Genomic DNA, 22286 nt, shown 5'->3' on the forward strand with positions numbered 1-22286 from the left:
CAATAGCGATCTTGTCTCAGTGTGCCAACGCTTTGAATGCATAGATGGAGTACATCCTTGAGACAGCAATGCCTCATGCCTGGAGGAGGAAGGGTGTTTGTGCTTCTTAGCCTTTTTATATGAATCCCTAGATGAAAGCAACACCAATGATAAAGAGGGTAAGTGAAGTATCAATTTTGTCGATATTGATGTTGAAACTGATCTCTGGGCATTGGCATCAGAGTCCGCAGACATCTTCAATGCTCCCCAAGGTTGATCCGAAAAGCCTTTCAAATTGTAACTGTCTGGCCTTAAGCAACCTCTTCTGCAGTTTACGGAAGCGCAGACAAGAACTAGGGCAGGAACACGACGACAAGATATGATTTCAGTGATGGCACCGAAGCTTTGGAATGCCATGCCAAGGCATTTAAGAGTGGAAAATGATGAGTCGTTTTAAAAGTAATTTAAAAAGTTTTCTTTTTAAAGACGCTTTTAACCTTTAAATTATGTTTAATCTTTATATTTGTTTCTTTCTTTGATAACATTTTTCTCTTCCTATTGTTTTTCTCCATATATGGTTCTCATCTGTACTTTAAAAATACTGAATTGTAGTTCTGTTTCCTCTTACCTTTTGTATTAGTTGGTCTGTAATGTGTAAGCAGCGAAAAGGGCAAACAAAATGTTAGGATTAAGAAGGGGATCACAAACAGATCTGAGAAGGTTATCAAGCCACAATACCAGGCCATGGTATGCCCCCACCTAGAATACTGCGTCCAACACTGGTCGCCGTACATGAAGAAGGACATAGTACTACTTGAAAGGTTCCAGAGAAGAGCGTCAAAAGTGGTTAAGGGACTGGAGGAGTTGCTGTACAATGAGAGGCTAGAGAAAAGAGGAGACTGAGAGGGAACATGATCGAAACATTCAAGATACTGAAGGGAATTGACTTAGTAGAGAAAGAGAGATTGTTTACCCTCTCCAAGGTGGAGAGAACGAGAGGGCACTCGCTAAAGTTAAAAGGGGATAGATTCCGTACAAACGTAAAGAAGTTCTGCTTCACCCAGAGAGTGGAAGAAATCTGGAATGCTCTTCCAGAGGCTGTTATAGGGGAAAGCACTCTTCAGGGATTCAAGAAAAGGTTAGATTAAGTTCCTGCTGGACCAGAACATACGCAGGTAAGGCTAGACTCAAACAGGGGTTGTCGCGTGAGCGGACTGCTGGCCACGATGGACCACAGGTCTGACCCAGCAGCGGCAAATCTTATGTTCTTATATGTACCTCACTTAATTAAATAAGCGATTCATCAAACTCAAATAAAACCTGAAACTTCAGGACCTAGGCATACCAGTTATGTGGATCAGTAGCCAAAATGCACCACTTGAAGCCGTTTGGAGCTTTGGATGTCGAGGGGAACACCGCTGATGCAAGATCAAAGGACTCAATGGTCCAGGGTGGTTGAGTAAATTGTAAGCTGAAAAAAACTCAATGCACTAAACCTGAAAACAGACTGAGATGAGCCAGAAGACCCAAAACAAAATCTGTCAAAAATCAAAAACTCTGAACTGAATGAAAGATAAAGCAATAAAATTAAAAACTATGAAGAAAACAAGTCAAAAAAAGAACAGGAAGACACTGAAAAATATAAAAAGTTTTACATGCTTGGAAAAGCCCTAAAAACACAGCTTTTCAGCACCGCGAAAAATGGAGAACTCATGGTCTCGTGAGCCGACATAGGGCAGGAAGGCACCACCACAAGTATAATATGGGCGATCAAGACTTTTCAGTCTTTTAATGTAATGCAACAGTACACTTTTGCACTGTCCATACCCACATATGAGAATATGTTGTTGCGTGCTTCTCCTAGGATAAATATATTTATCCTGAAGTTCTTCCACTAATTTCACCTCCAAACTAGCAAAGCTATGAAACCTCATGCCAGTCCAGGGATCCAATGCTGTCCTTAGCCTACCTCAGCCTTCTGATTTCCCATCTACAGTCAGGATGACATCAAAATTGCCCTACCATGTGATCTGTCAAACAATCATGCTGATATCACAATTGCGCCGGGATGCCCCAGCCAGAAAGTTTGTAACCTAGGTACAAGGCAACTCAATTTATCTCTTCAATGTAAAATAATTTTTAAAAGCTAACTTAGAATTTCTTTTGCCATAACACCTGCTACTGTTTAAATTTCACACAATGCTAGATCAGTTTTAGCTAAGAGAGAGAATGACACGGATGAAGTAAGAGACACTTTCATCCTAATTTTAAAACACCATCTCCTTCAGTGTACATGGAATTCCCTGCTCACACAATAAAAAAAAATAGGAACACACTCTGAATCACTTCTACCTCCTGATTAACTAGGGTAAAGATCTTTTTTGGCAAGACCAACAATCCAAATGGACTCTGAGCTGTCAGAAACACTGAATTCTGCATAGCAGTTTAAGAGGAGGAGGACAGACAGATGGAAATTGAGAATGTCAAACTACAGACGTAGTGCTGCTGCACCAATGTCAACAGCTAAGCAATATTGATGGTAACACACAGGGCAGGATTAACCAATAGGCCAAGTAGGCACATGCCTAGGGCTCAAAATGGTCAGGGGGGCCCGATGAAGGAGGGCATCAACATTGTTCTTTCCAAACGGCGATGGGCCCCTCCAGTTTCGATCGGCAATGCGGGCCCCACCCTGATTGGCAACGCGGCCCACCCCTCGACAGAAAGTAAAATAAGCAAGCAACGTGGGTAAGAAAGGCAACGGGAACTGTAATTGTGCAAGCGGTGCTGCTTGCCCAAAGCTTCCCTCTGACGTAGCTTCCTGTTTCTGCCTGGGCGCATGGTGGGGTGGGGCGGGACAGGGGGCCCAGTGTACTTGTGTGCCTAGGGGCCCTCGACGAATTAATCCTGCCCTGGTAACACACACACAAAGTAGACTGCCAAACAATAATTCTTAAAAAATCGTAGCCCAGTCCCTTTGGCACCAGCAGCGATACAGAGGAAGCAATGGACAGGGAGAGCGCTTTCAGAGATGGCAGGAGCAATCACTGGCACCCCAGGGTTTCTGAAGAGATTTGAAACTTGTGCTTTGCTAACATCTAAGGTAGATGGAAGAGAAGTGGGATAACATTTAAGGATAATAAATGGGTAATGCTGTGCACTGCATAGGATCCTGCAGATATTCACAGAAACCTCATATGAGTGGTGATCAGTGGGACTCTTTTGTTGAATACCCCAGAGGGCAAATTCAGAGATATTGACCACCAGACTAGAGAATGACACTTGGACAAACTTTTCTCCATCCCCGCAGGAACTGATTTTCCCATCCCAGCGAGTTCTTTTCCTGTCCCTGCCAGCTCTGTCCTCATCTGCACAAGCCTCAATCATTTTAAAATCATAAGTGTTTGAGGCTTGTGCAGTTAAGGCAGAGCTTATAGGAATGGGGAAGGACAGCGACAAAAAAAACTTTAGCAACTCTCCTCTCATAAGCCTACTCTCCCACAAATGTCTTTCCAGCTATGCCGTACCTCTAGTACATTGGGGATGATATCCCGTTCACACTGCTTGAGAAATTTGTCCTTATCGAAGCCTGGGTCCACTTTCAAGATCTCAGTCAGAACCTCTGACATTTCTGTCTTGGAAAACAGTCCACCTAGCAAAAGACAAAGAATGGAAAAATGAAATTTAAAAACAAGATGTGGTAACCAATATCAGCAGGTAACAACTCCCAATGGCTCAAATCAAAAGTCGTTTTAAAAAGGTACTGCTATAACTCCTTGCCATTTGCCATATAATAGAATTGTCTCTCCTTTGCATGTGATCTGATGAGAGATGGAAAAATGAAAGTCTCACAGATGCTACACTGAACTTCAGTTTTGGGAACAGTCCACCTAGCAAAAGACAAAGAATGGAAAAATGAAATTTAAAAACAAGATGTGGTAACCAATATCAGCAGGTAACAACTCCCAATGGCTCAAATCAAAAGTCGTTTTAAAAAGGTACTGCTATAACTCCTTGCCATTTGCCATATAATAGAATTGTCTCTCCTTTGCATGTGATCTGATGAGAGATGGAAAAATGAAAGTCTCACAGATGCTACACTGAACTTCAGTTTTGGGTAATCCTGACCCCCTTAGAAGAATGTGTTAAATTTTCCTGACAATCACTCACTGCCCTACACCTCATTTACCTTCTTCTACTGGCTTGTCGTCTCTAACCCCATGCTCCTTCTGTGGCCTGTCTCCCTTTCCTTCTGCCTAATCCATACCTTGTCTCCACTCTCTCCCTTCTGGTCACATATCTCTGAGTAACCAAGTTGTATAGATACATAGAACATAGAAACATGACAGCAGATAAAGGCCAAATGGCCCATCCAGCCTGCCCATACTTAGCATCAAATATCCTCATCTCCCCAAGAGATCCCACAAGAGATCCCACTTGCCTGTCCCACGCTTTCTTGAATTCAGACACAGTCTTTGTCTACCATCCTTTCTATAAAAAGTATTTCCTTAGATTACTCCTGAGCCTATCACCTCTTAACCTCATTCTATGCCCTCTTACTATGGAGCAGTGGCGTACCAAGGGGGGGCGGGAGGGGCGGTCCGCCCCAGGTGCCAGCCCTGAGGGGGTGCTCCCGGCCTTGCCGTTCAGTCCCACCCCCCACCCCCGAAGGACCGCTCGCCCCACTGACCTTCCTGCACCACCTATGAAGCAGCCGCAGCAGCATCGCGACGTCAGCGATCCCTGAGCTGCTTGGGCGCTGCTTCCTGCGCCGCGGTCCCGCCCCTCCTCTGATGTCAGAGGAGGGGCGGGACCACAGCGCAGGAAGCAGCGCCTAAGCAGCGCAGAGATCGCTGACGTCGCGATCCTGCTGCGGCTGCTTCATAGGTGGTGCAGGAAGGTCAGTGGGGCGAGCGGTCCTTCGGGGGTGATGGGGGGGGACTGAACGGCAAGGCCGGGAGCATAGGTAGTGCTGCTTCATAGGTGGTGCGGGGAGGCCAGGGGGACGAGCGGTCCTTCGGGGTGGGGCGGGCGGGCAGGCAGGCATTCAAGGGGGAGGGGGGTGACAGGCATGCAGGCAGGCCTTCAAGGGGGGACAGGCCTTCAAGGGGGGGGACAGGCAGGCCTTCAAGGGGGTGGGACAGGCCTACAAGGGGGTGGGACAGGCCTTCAGGGGGGTGCAGGACTTCAGGGGGGGTGCAGGACTTCAGGGGGGGTGCAGGACTTCGGGGGGGTGCAGGACTTCGGGGCGGGTGCAGGACTTCGGGGCGGGTGCAGGACTTCGGGGGGGTGCAGACCTTCAAGGGGGGGATAGGCCTTCAAGGGGGGGACAGGCCTTCAAGGGGGGGACAGGCCTTCGGGGGGGGTGCAAGCCTTCAGGGGGGTGCAGACCTTCAAGGGGGGGACAGGCCTTCAAGGGGGGGACAGGTAGGCAGGCCTTCAAGGGGGGGACAGGCAGGCAGGCCTTCAAGGGGGGGGGGACAGGCCTACAAGGGGGGGACAGGCCTTCAAGGGGGGGACAGGCCTACAAGGGGGTGGGACAGGCCTTCAAAGGGGGACAGGCAGACCTTTAAGGGGGGACAGGCCTTTGGGGGGACCCTGGTTTAAAAGTACACGGAGGGAAGGGGGTGTTCAAAGAGACGTGCATATGCCAAACTTTGGGGGGGAGGAAGAAATAATGGGTCTGAAAATAGAGGAGAGGGAGAGAGATGATGGACCATGGGATTTAGGGAGGGAAGGAACAGAAAGGGAGAGATATTGGACACAAGGGATGGTGTGGAGGAGGGATAGAGATACTGGATAGGAGGGTAATTGGGAAAAGAAAGGGAGAGATGGTGGACTCTGGGGTGGTGGGGAAGGAGAGAGAGATGCCGGATGAAAGGGTAGTTAAGAAAAGGTGGATCTGTGGAGGGAGATGGAAAAAAAGGAAAGATTCCAGACTTCCTGGGGAGGGAAGGGAAATGGAAAGGGAGGACAGAGTTGGCAGATGGATGGTTAGCATGCAGAAAGAAGAAAGAAGGAGACCCTGGCAAGCAAGTTATCAGAAGAAAACCAGAGCCTTGGACCAACAAGATTTGAAATATAACCAGACAACAAAAGGTAGAAAAATTAATTTTATTTTCTGTTTTGTGATTATAATACGTCAGATTTGAAATGTGTATCCTGCCAGAGCTGGTGTTGGACTGCAAACGTGAGCTAGGATTTAACAGAGAGAGGAAAAGTCCTTTTTGTTTCTTTATTTTATTTACACCACAGCGCCAGTGTGGTTAGGAGAAGCCAAAGGGGGTGAAAAAGCTATAAAACCCACCAGGAGTTTTGAAAAAAATCACCCAACTGGGCAGGAAAATCGAATTGAAAAACCAATTCAATAGGCTGAATCGAATCGAAATTTTTTTTCCTGAATCTGGCAGCATTAGTTTGTGCTACTGTCTTAGACTTTAGGACCTGGGATTGGGGAGAGATGGCATCCTCAGTACTTTATAATGCAAGTGAAACGAGGATTTGGTCAGACTTTTGAAGGGTCTGCAGAAAAAAAATATTGTATAGGCCGGGGACATGAGACAGCAGGAAATGGGAACTTTTCTTCCTTCTATTTTTGTGAATGGAAAGGCTGAGGATGTCAGAGAGTTCAGTTAAAATATGTGCTTTATAAGAAAATATAATAATGTGTTTTATAAAGTTTATAGCATAGCTGGACTACCCAGTAAAGTGTTCCTAGTGGTGGTGGTGGCAGCATGTCAGTGTGTTGAGAGGAAGAGGTGGTCTGGGAAATTCTGCTGAGCAACTCCGGGCCCATTTCCACCCCCCAGTTAGTCCACTCCACTCAACTGGTTCATACACTGAGTGGGTCTTTGGGTGTTGTTTTGGGATCTCTTCCAGTGGTTTATCAGTATCTCCTTCTGATCCAAGGAAGGAAACTTTGTTATCCTTAGCATTGACCTACAGAATATGTTTGTAACAGCGCTGCTTGTGTGACATTAGGCTATGTAGTGATCGAAAGAAAAAAACAGACCTTTGCACATTTTTGCACTATATGGTGGGTGTATGAGGAGATTCACATTCCTGCACAGCTAAGTCCATGTGAAGTTACCTTGTGCTGTATTTGACATCTAGCAAGGTCTCTGTTTGAAAGGAAAGATCTAAACTTAAAAATGAAGTGGCCAGAAGTTATGGTAAAAGCAGATAGTGTAGCTGGTTTTAAGAAAGATTTGGACAAATTCCTGGAGGAAAAGTCCATAATCTGTTATTAAGACATGGGGGAAGTGTCTGCTTGCCCTGGATCGGTAGCATGGAATGTTGCTACTCTTAGGGTTTTGACCAGGTATTAGTGTCCTGGATTGGCTACCATGAGAATGGGCTACTGGGCATGAAGGACCATTGGTCTGACCCAGTTAGGCTATTCTTATGTTATGTTCTCATCTGTAGGGGCCTTTGTTTTCACTTCTTATTTTAATGTATTTTTTTTCTGGGAACTTATCAGTGTTTTTTATAATGGGAACAAAAATGGAAGAGATTTAATGTGTGTGGGATGAGGGGGGTAACTAATTTCTTCAGCTAAATAATTAAATCCACCTCAACCAGACATAGGAGAACTCGCACACCATTCACACACCCTCCAACCAAAAACGTCAAAAGAAAAAAACTGTTCGACAACCTCCTAGCCATTCGAGCTGCAACACTCGACCCCCAACTCTACAACCAATTGACATCGACCACAGACTGCAAAACCTTCAAAAAGAAATAAAAACCCTTCTATTCAAAAAACACATAAAACCGAACTAACACAATCAGAACTGTCCCAAGCATCACCTGCAACTACTCCATATGTACTTCTGATGTCATGACAATTCAGACATAATTTATGTTATGTTATGTTTGGAATATAAGAAAATTTTCACTGCCTGTTTCTATTCTGACTATTTATTCCGTTTCATGGTCATTACAAAAAATATTTTTTTACATGGGGGGGGGTGTCAAAAAATGATGGGCCCCGGGTGCCACATACCCTAGGTACGCCACTGCTCTGGAGTCTCCTTTTAATTGAGAGAGACTTGCCTCATGTGTATTTATGCCATATATGTATTTAAACACCTCTATCATATATCTCTCCTCACCCACCTTTCCTTCAAAGTATTGAGATCTTTAAGTCTGTCTCCATATGCCTTATGATGTAGACCACAACCATTTTAGTTGCCTTGCTCTGGATGACTCCATCTTGTTTATATCTTTTTTGATAATAAAGGCTCCAGAATTGTACACAATATTCTAAATGAGATCTCTCCAGAGTTTGATACAGGGGCATCAATACCTCCTTTTTCCTTACTGGCTAGTCCTCACCCAAATATCCTTCTAGCTTTCATCCATCACCTTTTCAACCTGTTTGGTCACCTAAAGATCATCACACACTATTACAGCCAAGTCCCACTCCTCTATCAGGCACAAAGTTCTTCGTTCCCTAAACTATACCGTTCCCTTGGGTTTTTGCAGCCCAAATGCATGACCTTAAATTTGTTAGCATTAAATCTTAGATGCCAAATTTCAGATCATTCTTCAAGCTTCACTAGGTCCTTCCTCATGTTTTCCACACCATCAGATTTTGGTATCATCTGCAAAGAGGCAAATCTTACCAGTCAGATTTTCAGAAATATTGCTTAAAAAATGTTAAAAACCGAACCTTGAGGCACACCACTGGTAACATCCCTTTCCTCAGAGCGATCTCCATTGACCACTGCCCTCTATTGCCTTCCACTCAACCAGTTTGTCACTTCGGAGCTCATACCGAGGGGACTTAGGCCCTCTTTTACAAAAGCGCGCTAAGCGTTTTAGCATGGATTTAGCGCACGCTACATCAACGCGTGCGCTAACCGCTAACGCGTCCATAGAATAACATGCATGCGTTAGCGTTTAGCGCGTGTTTAGAACGCGCTAATATTTAGCAGGCGCTAAAAAGCTTAGTGCACCTTTGTAAAAGAGGGGGGTTAGTTTATTTATTAGATACCTACTGTCAAAGGCTTTGCTCAATTTAAATGCACCACTTCTAGCTGCTACATTCTCACAGAATGCAGTTAGTACTAGCCAGTTTCTCAAAACTTTAAATTCCCCTCAAAATTTCCTAGAAAGTGAAAAGCAGAATTTGATACAAGCTTATACCTACTGCAGTAGGCTTAGATGAACAAGAGCCATATCAAAGAGGCCTTTCAGTCACAGGTAATTCATCTCCCCTATGGCGAGGCCATGTCCACAGCAGCCATAAGCCGAGGAATATCGGCCGTGTCTCCATTCAGCTTGAGGACGGGAGTGCTTGATGCCAGACCTGGAGGTAGGCGGCAAATTCTGCAACAGAAGGTGTTAAGAGGGGCAACACTTCTTACCTATCAAATCAGAAACTTTGTCTGTCAGAGTTCTTGATGCCCTGATGAAGGCATTATCACTTTCATCATATTTCATCTTCATTTCAAAGAACCCTGAAAGTGGTGGAAATTAAAATCACTCACAGAAAGACTGGGAGCCAAGAACAACATGCACAGATCTGAAATACATGGGCTAAAAGAAAACTGAGAAGCAGCTGACACTCACCCCCTAACCCCCACAAGCCCAACAAACAGAGCCAGGGACTTGTCACTCACATACCCGACAACACCCATGGACAGACACAGCTGAGAACCTGTAATTCAGGGCACTTGGGGGGGGGGGGTTATTTTATTAAGAACTTGAGCATGTCAAATAGCATTTTAAGTACTCCTTTGACTCTTATAACACTGCCCTGGGTATACACACAGATTAAAAGTAAGCATGCAGACAACTTGACAACTAGAGTTAATAGTTGATGAATGTTTGAAAATTTTGGTAACATTCACATTCCACTATTTTATAAAAGATGTATAAACAATTACAGCAAGTTTTCTTTGATCATTCTTTTTAAGGACATATTTACAGTTCTAAAACAATTGCAACAGAGGTGTTTATATGCCTTGACAGACCAGGCTCTCTGTTATAAAGTGAACCCATTGGTGTCCTATGACAAACGCCATTAGCCACATGACATCATTAAAAGACTACAGGGTCATGAAAACTTTGGAAAGCCAAAGCAGCACAGAAGATCCTTAGCTGGTAGGGAAGGAAAAAAAAATGTGCACTCTGTATCACTTACTGTTTTAATTTTTGCATTTTGTATTGCCTTTGATTGTGTTCTGTTGTGAAAATTTCATAAATAAAGTTATGAAAAAAAAAAAAAAAGAAGTGATGGGCTTTGTAACTCTTATGTTCTGAAAGCATATGTAGAATTCAAGCACAACTAAAAAGTTCAAGATTTCTATCATTAAACTGAGCTTCTTTGAGCTGCAAGTCACCTCACACCGAAAACAAGGAGGCTTTTAGACTTGTCACTGAGGAAATTTTGACATTTGACAGAGCAATTCTAAAGGTTGTAAACCTACTCAGAAAACAAGCTACAGTCAAAGGAAACAGAAGATAGCACATAGAAAAAAAAAAATCACATACACAAACATCAGATATCAAAAGCATCAGGCAATATTTTGGATAAAACTCACTGTTAAAGACCACATTGTTGTCCTTGAAATCTTTCCACTGTTGATACCACTTGGAATCTTTGTGCAACACAACGCCCATTGCTTCCCTAGAGTATAACGACCCCATATTAGTGCAAATCCTGCAATCCATAAGCTCTGATTCCCAAGCACTGCAACATTTCTCCACTAATGTCTCTTGCATACAACCACATTTGAAGCCAGCCTGGTGATCCAGATGCAGTACCACATACTGGGCCCGTTTCCCCAACCCAGCTGCTCTCCCTCGAGTCAGACTGGGGATAATGCAGCGACAGCGTGCTTGAGAAAGATTTGCAGCATCCCATGTGAGCACTAAAGGGAATTTAATTGCCCCCTCTCTAAATAGACATTCTTAGGGCTAAAAAAAACTGAAAAACCTTATTAAGAAAATATAGATTTAGCATTTCTACAATTTCTTTTTTCCCTTTGTTTCAATAAATTTGTTCATAGAAATAAACAGTGATACAAATAAAGCAAAATATTCAAGCACAGAAAAACCAAATCAAACCATATTCCAATACTCCCCCTTCTACCCACATCATATAACCCTAGAAAACGAGCCCTCCATGGTTTCTGCAGAGAACCCTGCACCATATCCCACCTCCCCTCCCCCATCATTTCTACAATTTCTTTTCTGCCCCTAACTTTGGATTTTTAATTTTCTAAAATGTAAACTTTTTTCCCCAGTTTATTTAGATTCTACTTAATCTTTTGTTCTGAACCTCTCTTTGCTCTAACATTGAGCAGTGGACAACCAGCTATGGGAAGAAAAGATAGCAGGGAGAGATGAGTCACAGAGAAAAGACAATATCTTTGAAACTATAGAGAAGAGAAAGACAGGGCCTTTAAGTCATCTGAAGACACAATACGTGTGCCCTCAAAAATCATTTTTGGATAATTCCTAGGTCAGACTACTAAGTCACAGACTGGACAAAATCTACAATCCCATAAAGGTCAAACAATTTCAAACCATTTAACTTCCATCAGATTTCTGCAAATTGCAGCATTAATGGAAACAACTCAAATATCACCAAACCTAATTGATTAAAGAAATGGACGTCAAAGAACGAAAGGCCCATCAAGCCTGCCCAATTTATTTCTTGTTTCAATGCCATAGATCCCAGCCTTTCCTTTCACAACTAGAGATATGTGCTCTTATCACTTCTTCTGTTGGGTCTCATACGTCTTTCTTTCTTTTTTTTTTTCAAATACATTTTCTTATAGCTATTTAAGAATGAAATAAATACACATTATTCATCTCTTTTCTGAGAGCTGTCCTGTAGGTTATCTGGGTTCCCTCCTGGGATATGGCTCTCGCTCTTTGAGTTGGAACAGGAGTTGGGGATGTTGTGCAGGACAGTTAGAGAGTGCCAACCATCACAGAACTGCAAGTCTTTACCAGCTGGCTTAAAAAAGCATTGGTACTGACTGGGCAATGGAGGAACTGTGGTCAACAAGAGGGTTGAAAGTTAATAAAAACAGAGAAAAAAAACCCCTGGGATGCTATAAATGAAGATACTCATGGGGCAAATGAGGTAGGTTCAGTCCTTTGGTTGCCCTGTGCAGCTATTTGCTTGATATACAATACGACTCCTGCCTCAGGTTCCTACTCGTCAGCTGTCCATGCTGTCTATTCATGCTTTATATGAAATCAGTTCGACCCTTGCATGAGGTTCTGCTTTTCAGCTGTCCATGCTTTGTGAAGGTCTAGAGTTGGCAAATATAAAATGATCCACAAGATAATCTGCTATGAGGCCATGTAACACCTTATAGCACATGGATCTAAATTTAAATATCACTCTTAGCTTTAAGTGGAAGCCAGTGCAACTTGTGATAGTAAGGTGTTACGTGATCTGACTTTCTTAAATTAAAAATTAAATCTTACAGCAGTGTTTTGAATGATACGCAGTCTATAAAGATTTTTTGAAGACCTGCATAATAAATGATGTTACAATAATCCAGAGCTTTGAGAATCAAAGACTGCACTAATTGTCTAAAAGAGGAAGTATCAAAATATGATCTGATCGAACACAATTTCCACAATGTGTAGAAACTTTTTCGAACCAAGAAGTTGGTATGAGCTTTCATTGATAGATGTTGGTCTAAGATGAACCCAAAATGTTAATTGTGGAATTAATTGGATATGAAGTTCTGTTTAGATCTAAACTCTGTTCTATCTTCTTGCTAGGGGTAGAAAAGAAGAATTTTGTTTTGTCTGCGTTGACTTTCAATTTGAACTCATCCATCCATTGCTCTACAATGGAAACTACAGTCAATATTAACTGTGTTGCTTGAGATAGAAAGAATGGAATAGAAATCACAACAATATCATCTGTATAGCTATAAAATTTGATGTCCAGACTGGACAGTCTGATTCCCAAAGAAGCCAATATTGAAAAGTAAAGGAGAAAGAGGGGACCTCTGGGGAGCTCCACAGGGATTACTCCATTTACCAGAAAGGGAATTGTTAAAACGCACCTGATAAGTGCATGAAGTCAAAAAAACAAAAAACAAAACCTGAAACCATCTAAGCAGTAACAAGGCATCCAAATGGCTAAGTAGCTTTTTTATGTTCCACCAAATCAAATGCGCTACTCAGATCAAATTTGCATTATCAGAGCCCCAATACCTTTGCTAAATAAGTTGTGCAAGTAATCCAGAAGGGAGGTAAGAACTGTCTCGGTACTACATCGTGGACGAAATTCTGATTGAGACTATGTAAAAGAGAATGTTGCTCCAAATAATCTAGAAGTTGTTCCAAATAATCTAGAAGTTGGAAACAGACCAAACCCTACATTAACTCCACTGATGTTATAAGCCTATAGTTAGAAGGTGAAGAAGATTCTTTTGAATTTTTGATCATTGGAGTGATAGTAATATGCCCATCCCTCCTGGGAAATTCCCCTAACTCAAGCATATAAGTTAGTTAATTAATCAAAGATCTCTGAAATTTTAAGGGAACAGATTTCACAACTAGGGGAGGACAAAGATCCAAAGGACAATAAGAATTAACATATTTAGTACATAATTGCCTGACATTATCCCAATCAAAGGTTTTGAAAGAATTCCAAACTAAATCTGCATGTTGAATATTTTCTAAGAAAGTTGTAACTCTTTAAGTCTGAGTCTATGAAGTTTGAACTAGAAACTAGAGAATGACACGGGGAAAAAATCTGTCCCCGTCACTGCACCGTCCCCGGCCCACCATCCTCTGCACCGCCCCGTCACCGCCATTCCCGTCACCGCCCCGTCACCGCCATCCCTTTCACCGCCCTGTCACCGCCACTGCCATCCCATTCACCGCCCCGTCACCGTCCCCGTCTACAACCCATCTTCTTCCCTCCGCTCCCCCATAGTCTGGCATCTGTCTTCTTCCCTTCCAGCGTCCTCTCCCCACTCTGCCTTCCACATTTCCTTTCAGGGTCTGTTCCTCTCTACCCTCTTTCAATGTCTGTTCTATTCCTTTCCACCACCACCCTTCCCTCCCTCATTTACCATCTGTTCCTTTCTACCACCCTTCTTTCATATCTTCTATCAGTCCCCCCACCATCACTAGCAGTCTCTCTTCTCCCTTACCATGAGCAAATAGAACTTCTGAAAATTGTATTGCTGAGGCATTATTTCTAGTACGCCTTTTTTTCCAGATGGATAATGACATCAATTTTATAATTCTTACTGTCTGCTCTGATTTCATTCACAATTTGGTTTGTGTTTTGTACCTGAGGATTCCATGAGGCATTTAACCTTTTCCTGTCTCTTCTGTGATTTCAAGTTGATTCCTTCAATAATGGAGTCTCAAGGCAGTAGCAGTTTTCTATTTTGGGCTCTTTTGACATTGTTTAAGGGATTTCTTGTACATTTGGTGCTGGTCTTCTTTGATGATGTCACTTCAGAATCTATTTCCAAGGAAGAGAAACTTTTTCCCTTTCACCCCCTCCTTCCTTGTGTGAGCCGGAACACGCGATCCCCGCAAGCAAGTAATTTTATATCATTTTCATTCTATTCATTCATAGAAATTAAAGTCTAGATAATGCCAGTCACATAACAAAACATGATTTTACAAAAATAATTCCCTGCACAGTCAAGCCTGCAAGGATTACTAGATGTCTTTCAGCAGCTCCCCTCCCTCCCTCCCCCTTGTGGCCAAGTCAAAATGATCTACCAACAATACAATTTTAAAAACACAAAGCACGCTGTACGCAGAGAAAATGTTAATTATCATTTATATTCCGCGGGTTTTCAAAGAGGTCAAGGCAGATGACTTTATGCAATGTCACCTCAGTAACAACTATACAAAAATAGACAAATATTCCCCCTCCCTTTTTACTAAACTGCGATAGCAGTTTTTAGCGCAGGGAGCTGCGCTGAATGCCCCACACTGCTCTCGACGCTCATAGGCTCCCTGCGCTAAAAACCTCTATTGCGTTTTAGTAAAAGGGGGCCATAGTGCAAAATATAGACAGCAGATATAAATTCTCAAAACGGACACATTTTGATCACTAAGTTGAAAATAAAATCATTTTTCCTACCTTTTTGTCTGGTGATTTCATGAGTCTCTGGTCCTTCTTCTGATCCTTCTTCTTTCTTCTCCTGCCCCCCCCCTCTTTCTTTCTCTCTCCCCCTGGCTCCCCTCTTTATTTCTGCCTTTCTTTCTCTCTCCCCCTGGCCCCCCTCTTTATTTCTGCCTTTCTTTCTCTCTCCCCCTGGCCTCCCTCTTTATTTCTCTTTCCCCCTGGCCCTCCTTTTTCTTTCTGCCTTTCTTTCTCTCCCCCTTGACCCCCTCTTTATTTCTGCCTTTCTTTCTCTCTCCCTCTGGCCCCCCTCTTTATTTCTGCCTTTCTTTCTCTCTTCCCCTGGCCTCCCTCTTTATTTCTCTCTCCCCCTGGCCCTCCTCTTTCTTTCTGCCTTTCTTTCTCTCCCTCTTGACCCCCTCTTTATTTCTGCCTTTCTTTCTCTCTGCCCTTGGTCCCCCTCTTTCTTTCTGCCTTTCTTTCTCTCTCCCCCTGACCCCTCTTTATTTCTGCCTTTCTTTCTCCTCTCCCCCTGGCCCCCCCTCTTTATTTTTTCCTTTCTTTCTCTCTCCCCCTAGCCCCCACGAAGCCATCGTGCCAATTTCTCCACTTCCACGATTCTTTCCCTACCCTCACCCCCAAGCCAGCAGCCGATTTCTCCCTGCTCCTTCCCCGATGTCCTGAACTTCATCGGGCAGCAGCAGCATTCACAATTCACTGCTGTTGCCCGCTTCAGGCCTTCCTCTCTGTCGGGTCCTGTCTTCATGAAAACAGGAAGTAGGCAGGACCCGGCAGAGAACAAGGCCTGAAGCCGGCAACAGCAGCGAATTATAAACGCTGCTGCTGCCCGAAGAAGGTAATGGAGCACTGAGGCAGACCGCTTCTCCCCCCTCCCAGCCGAACCCCCGCTGACCCTCCTATCTCCCCCCCATGAACCTTTCCGACCCTCCCAGCGAGAGCAGCAAACCTCCTTCGCGGCTTTCTCCTCCCTCTGCCGCATCACTGATGACGTCATCAGTGATGCGGCAGAGGGAGGAGAAAGCCGACGCTACTGGAGGGAGGTTTGCTGCTTTCGCTGGAAAGGGTCGGAAAGGTTCACTTGGGGGGAGAGATTGGAGAGTCAGCGGGGGTTCAGCTGAGAGGGGGGAGAAGCGGTCTGCCTCGGTGCTCCAAGGCCTGGCGCCATTACCTTTCTCGCCCCTCCCGCCCCCCCCTTGGTACGCTACTGCTCTCCAGGTCTCCTTAGTTTGCCGGTTTTCTTTTTCGGCGACCGGCACACTTTCAAAGAGCCGCGCATGCGCGGCTGCTCAAAGTTCAATCTTCTGCTCTGCTGCAACTTCCTGTTTCCGGTTGGGTCAGAGAAGAAGATTTAATACTGAGCAGCTGCGCGTGCGCGGCTCTTTTGAAAGCGTTCCGGTCGCCGAAAAAGAAAGCCGGCAAACTAAGGTGAGGTGGAGCAAGGAAGCTGGTTAAACTGATCGAGCCGACGTGCGGGTGGGCGCTGCGGGGACCGCACGATCCTTTATGCCTCACTACGGTGACAAAACCATTCAACGCTCCACGGGGCGGTGATGGCCTTGTCCCCGTCCCCGCAGAGGCTGCTAATTTTCATTCCCCGTTTTTGGCGGGTTACCCGCGGCTAAACGCAGTAGCCGCGGGTAAACCGCCACCGTGTCATTCTCTACTAGAAACCTTAAGTTACTAATTTTAGTACTAAAGTAAAAGACTAAAGCATCTGATGTTGGAGGGTTATCTTCAGGAGCTTGTGTGTAATGAGTTATGTAAAAAATGTAGGCGACCAGCTAGAATAATTGTTTTGCATTGATAACATTGGAACCAACCCTGTTGGAATAGTATGCTTTTCATTTTACTTTTAATAATCTTTTGTAAGTATGTACTCCCTGTCTCTAATGCTCACAATCAACACCTGTTCCCGATTTATGCCATTTTCGCTCGAGATGCCTATTTGAGCATTTCAGATCTATAAGTTCTTTATCAAACCAAACTTCTGATTTACGTTGATGTTTATAAAATAGACATTTTGGGGCCATTTCATCAAGGATACCCATGCTAAATTTCTGCCAATATGAATAAAAGTCTGAAATGTCATTTATTGGGGATATTAAATCATATTTAGTCCAAAATGTATCCGAATTAATGGGACCTCTCGAGAAAACTTCTATTTTTCAGGGTTTCAGTAGTTTTTCAGGGATAATGCACATTTCCATTTTTATATTAAAATAATATAAAAATGGTCTGATCAAATATTGGGACACCAGATGCCATGGTCTGTATTAATATTAGGGAGTGAAGTATCTTTTGAAGAAAATGTTATCAAGTCTAAGGGCTCCTTTAACTAAGGTGCGCTAGCGTTTTTAGCGCATGCACAAAATTACCATGCGCTAAACTACGCAGTACGCTTCTAGAATAACGCCAGCTCAATGCTGGCGTTAAGGTCTAGCGTGTGCGGCAATTTAGCGCGCGCTATTCCACGCATTAAGGCCCTAACGCACCTTTGTAAAAGGAGCCCTAAGTGATGACCTTTTTCATGGGTTTTAGTGAACTTGGGAAGTTCATAATCCAAAGATGACAAAGGTTTTTACATCAATTATTGCTGTGTCATCCTCTAATTCCAGATGCAAGTTAATGTCTCCAAACATAGTGTGAGGGGTAGAAACTGAATTGTGTAAAATAAACTCGTAGAAATCTTCCTTCCCTAAAATTAGACAACTCCCTTGCAAGTGGGGATCCCGAAACCGTCCTAGTTGAAGACCACCTCCTCTGGTCTGGCAGCCACAAATCTCCAAGTTCTGCAGCTAGCAGAAGTGTCCCCAAGCTGCCACCAGCTACAGAGCTTAGAGAGTTCTGGCTAATGACTGGAGGAAGAGGTCTTCAGCTGATAGGGCTTTGGGATTCCCCATCAGCTTAGGCATTTATATTTTGCATTTAGGCAAGAAGGAGGGCAGGGAGAAAATTTGGTGCTCACCCATTTTGGGTGCCCCCTTCCCTCCTCTCCCCCCCCTCCCATTGGCTATCTGAACACAATATAAAGATCTGAGAAACATTAACCCAAAGCTAACATATTCCAGTTAATTAATTTAAAATAAAACCCTTTTGATACCTTTGATGTCTGGATATTTTATTTTTCCATCATGTTGGTCCCATTTTGTTACTTTTGCTTTCCTGCATCTTCTGATAATTCTCTTTCTAGTGGTTGCTGTCCATATACCTTTTCTTCTCGCTCTTGTCTTGTTTCATTCCCTCACTACATCTGTCTTTGATATACTAATCTTTTCTTCTTAACTCTTCCTATATTTTTCTTTTCTTCCTCTCTAGCCACTCAAATTTCACTCTTCTTTTTACTTTTCAGCTGCCTACCAACTTTCCATCTCCCTTTCTCCTGTTCTAGCTCTTCCATTTCCCACCTCACTCCTTTTCCAACCTCCTGTTTTTTTCTATCTATTCTCCATTACCACATTTCTACCACTGTACTCACTTCTCTCACTGTTGTTTCACTTATCTTCTTGTCATCCGTCTTTTGACCTCTTCCACATGGCTCTACCATTTCAAAAATATCCCTCCCTCTCTCTTCAGGCTCTCCCTGCCTAATTCCCCCATCCCCTAATATCTTCTATTCCCACCTCTCTTCTCTCCTGCCCTCCCATGGATCCTTTCTTCCCCCATGGTCCAATATTTCTCCCTCTTTTCTGTTGTTGTTCTTCTCCCTCCCCCCCCTTAATGCTGAACAATAGGATGCGGGGGGGAAAGAGATGTTGCATCTCTCTCCCTTCCACCCCAGACCTAAAATTTCTCCCTCTCTTCCCTTCCATCCATCCCCAGTCTCCCTTTCTCTTCCCAACTGCTCTCTCCCATTTCTCTCTCCCCCTGGTCCACCATCTCTATCTTTTTCGAGAACTACCCTACCCTCCCATTCTATATCTTTCCCTCCCTCAGGTCCACTATCTCTCCCCAGCTGCCTTTTCTTCAAGTGTCTTTTTCCCTCCCTCCACACCAACTTCTCTCTTTTTCGCTTCTCTCTCTCCAGACCATTGCCCACCATCTCTCTACATCTCCTCTGTTTCTAGGCCCCATAAGTTCTTCTCCTTCACTTCACCTCCCTCCATCTCCAGTCTGGCGCATCTTTAAACCCCTTCCCCTGTTTCCATGGGCCAGCATGCCTTTCCCTTTTCTTTTAGTGCTGGTCCAGCATCACCCTCACCTTTCCCGTCTCACTGACAAACCAGTTGTGGCAGTAATTTTGAAGTGCTGCCTGTGGAGCCCTCCATGTTTTCCTTCTGCCACGGTCTGACCAAGAAGAAACAGGAAGTTGCATCATCAGGGGTGAACCATGACAGAAGGAAAGCACAAAGGGGCCACAGACAGTGCTTCAGAATTATTGCCACAGACATTTTGTTACATAGAAACATAGAAAATGACGGCAGAAAAGGGCCACGGCCCATCTAGTCTGCCCACACTATGGGGAAAGTGAGGACAATGTCAGACCGGTGCTGAAAAAAGGGAGAAGGCATACCGGCACACAGGGGGCCCCCCAGAGCTGTGGGGCTCAGGGCAATTGCCATGTTTATCCTCCCTGCTCATAGTGCCAGATCTTACTGAGCTGGAAGTCCACAGGAGCAGGAGGAAAACTGTCAGGTTAAAAAAAATATATACAAATGTACTGTTATATAAAATTACTGGAGACAGAAGATTTTTCCCACTTCATTGAACATTCCCAAACCAATCTCGAATACATACTCATTTGCTTCAAACACTTTCTCCTCTTTGGATGTGTCTCTGGAAAATTCAGTTCTCTTCCTCAAGGTCTCCGGGGCTCGATAAGGGCCAGTTTGGCCAAGCACACTCTCATCGATCTCTTTCTTAACCGTTTCCACCCCCTGCAAGATCACAGATGTGTAAAAACTAGGGTCATACCAAAGAGGAATAGAAAGTCAACCCATAATGTAGAAACCCACTTATCAATACACATGTTCTCTATTTAGAGAGCACAGTCCTACAAAGACTTGGCTTTCTAATTACATACCCTGGGTTAATATGCATTTTGTTCCATCCTCCACATTACTCATTTATGGCTCCTATTTAATTTTTCAGTATAAATAGGACAAAATAAAATAACCCTCAAAAAGAAAATAAAAGCTTGCTTATGAGTTTGCTTGAACAATTTTGACACCGTGTGCCTTTTTACATCCCAAAGAAACAAATGTCCTGCAACTTCTGAAATTCTAGAGAAGAAGAGAGAGGGAAAGCTGTACAAACACTTGAGAACAAGAAACAGAGAGATGCTTCAGATTTAGAGGTGATTTTGCAAGGGAAGATCCTAGTGCAGCAGGAGCAGTTCTGAACTGTAGAAAGCTCTGCCCCCAATAGTGTTCAAGTTTATTGTATTTGATATACCGTCTAAGTACCTAGGCGGATTAAATAAAATGAAAAGCATTTGTACAAATGCTTCAAAGATAATAACATAAAAATTAAAAATAAAGGGAGACAAGCAAAAAGGACATACTATAGGGCAGAGTATCTCAAACTGTGTGCCTCCTGAGATTCCAAGTGTGCCACGGCACACTGAGGAGGAAGAGAGGCGCCTGCCAGCTGACTTCCCTACGCGGTACAGCGCCAGCACTGCCCGATTCGCCGAAGGCCTGTATGTTTCCCCCTTCTCTCTAGCGTCCTCTGGCTTCCTGGTCTCACTTTTAAAGCTAATTACAGCAGCCTGCAAAGGATCACCGCTAGGTAAAATGATTTTATTTTCAATATACTGATTGAAATGTGTCAGTTTTGAGAATTTATATCTGCTGTGTATATTGTGTGTATATGAAAAATGAATGGAAAAAATTGCATTACAATTAGTAAAGGGGATGGGATCTGGGACAGAGCTTGGGTGGGCCTAGGGAGGTCTGTGGTTGTGGTACTCAAGTTGATATTTGTTAGACTTAGAGGGTAATTGGCTTGAAGTAGTTGAGAAACAATGCTGAAGGCAATCAATTGACGCCAGTGCCTCTCCTTCTCTCTAGCCTTCTTCCCTGCTGGCACCCCCTACTGGCATCTCAGGGCCCATCTGGAGGGCCTTTGCACATGTGCGGACATTGACCTGATGATGTCATGCATATGCGTGATGTCATCACTCCGACGTCCACACACTTCTGGGTGCCTCAAGCCATGGCCACTAGCTTTATTGTGCCCCGGCTCGAGAAAGTTTGAGAGTCACTGCTATAGGGTAATGATGGATATAAAAGGAAAAACGGTAAGAGCATAAATCATTTAAATTTGGGGTGGGGAAAGGACAAACCAAGAGGGAAGGAAAAGAACTTGAAGGGACAGAGGATGCAGCAAAGGGCCTAGTGGAAAAGGACCAATGCTGACGGAATTATTCATGGGTTGAAAACATAGTTTAAATAATGAATGTGTCTTGAAACGGGAAAGATTGAGGCCTGATTTGAATTTAGAAACACAGAGGGGCATAATCGAAAGGGATGTCTAAGTCCATTTACATCCATCTCGCAAGTCATCCAAAGTTAAAAAGAGCCTAAAACACATTTTTGAAAGAGACGTCCAACTTTTTTTTACTTTCGAAAATCGTCTAATTATACGTCCTGCCGATCTGATTGTCCAAGCCACTAAATCATCCATCTTTATATCACATTTCCGTCCAAGTCCAAAACGCCTAGAACAGGTCCTGTTGGATGTGGGAGGGGTCTGCCAAGTGATGGACTGAACACCCAGACATAGCACCTAAATAATGGGGTACCTTACAGGGCACTCCTGTGAACTTCACAAAAAGGGTGCCATGGCTTCTCCTCCCTACAGCTCCCTTATAGGTGACGGTGAGCCCCCCCAAACCACCTCCAGAATCCCCTAGACCCACTTATCTACCACCCCAATAGCCCTTACGGCTGCAGGAGCCACTTATATGCCAGTCAAAAAGGGTTTTGGGGTGTATAGGGAAGTGTACATGTTTAAGTATCAATGCAGTGATTACAGGGGCTTATGGGCATGGGCCCTCCTCTCTATGGGTCCCTAACCCACCTCCAAGACTACTTAAGCTGCCTCTGGGCTGGACGACTAGGCTTTCCTATGCCAGGCGGCCAGGTGATGATGGACTGGAGGCTGAAATTTAAAGTTGTGAATAAAATTTTTATGGGGGTGGGGGGTCTGTGTTATGTGTTTACAGTGCCTATCTGGTGAGTTTAGGTGGGTTTTTGTGACTTAGTCC

At 44.0% G+C, this 22286-nt stretch overlaps 1 protein-coding gene across 4 annotated transcripts in view; it reads right to left on the reverse strand.

Moving 5' to 3' along the window:
* The window catches only part of TIMM44 (translocase of inner mitochondrial membrane 44), a 109005-nt gene that overhangs the window by 51694 nt on the left and 35025 nt on the right, over positions 1–22286 (reverse strand). For all 4 annotated transcript variants that reach the window (XM_033953629.1, XM_033953628.1, XM_033953631.1 and 1 more), the window contains exons 6-9: positions 19814–19953; positions 10530–10615; positions 9351–9443; positions 3507–3631 (exon numbers count right to left, since the gene is read on the reverse strand). In XM_033953629.1, the coding sequence (XP_033809520.1) occupies positions 3507–3631; positions 9351–9443; positions 10530–10615; positions 19814–19953 (444 nt within the window). The remainder of the gene's footprint in view (positions 1–3506; positions 3632–9350; positions 9444–10529; positions 10616–19813; positions 19954–22286) is intronic.

Source organism: Geotrypetes seraphini, chromosome 8, assembly GCF_902459505.1.
Source record: "Geotrypetes seraphini chromosome 8, aGeoSer1.1, whole genome shotgun sequence".
In the NCBI taxonomy this organism is placed as follows: Eukaryota; Metazoa; Chordata; class Amphibia; order Gymnophiona; family Dermophiidae; genus Geotrypetes; species Geotrypetes seraphini.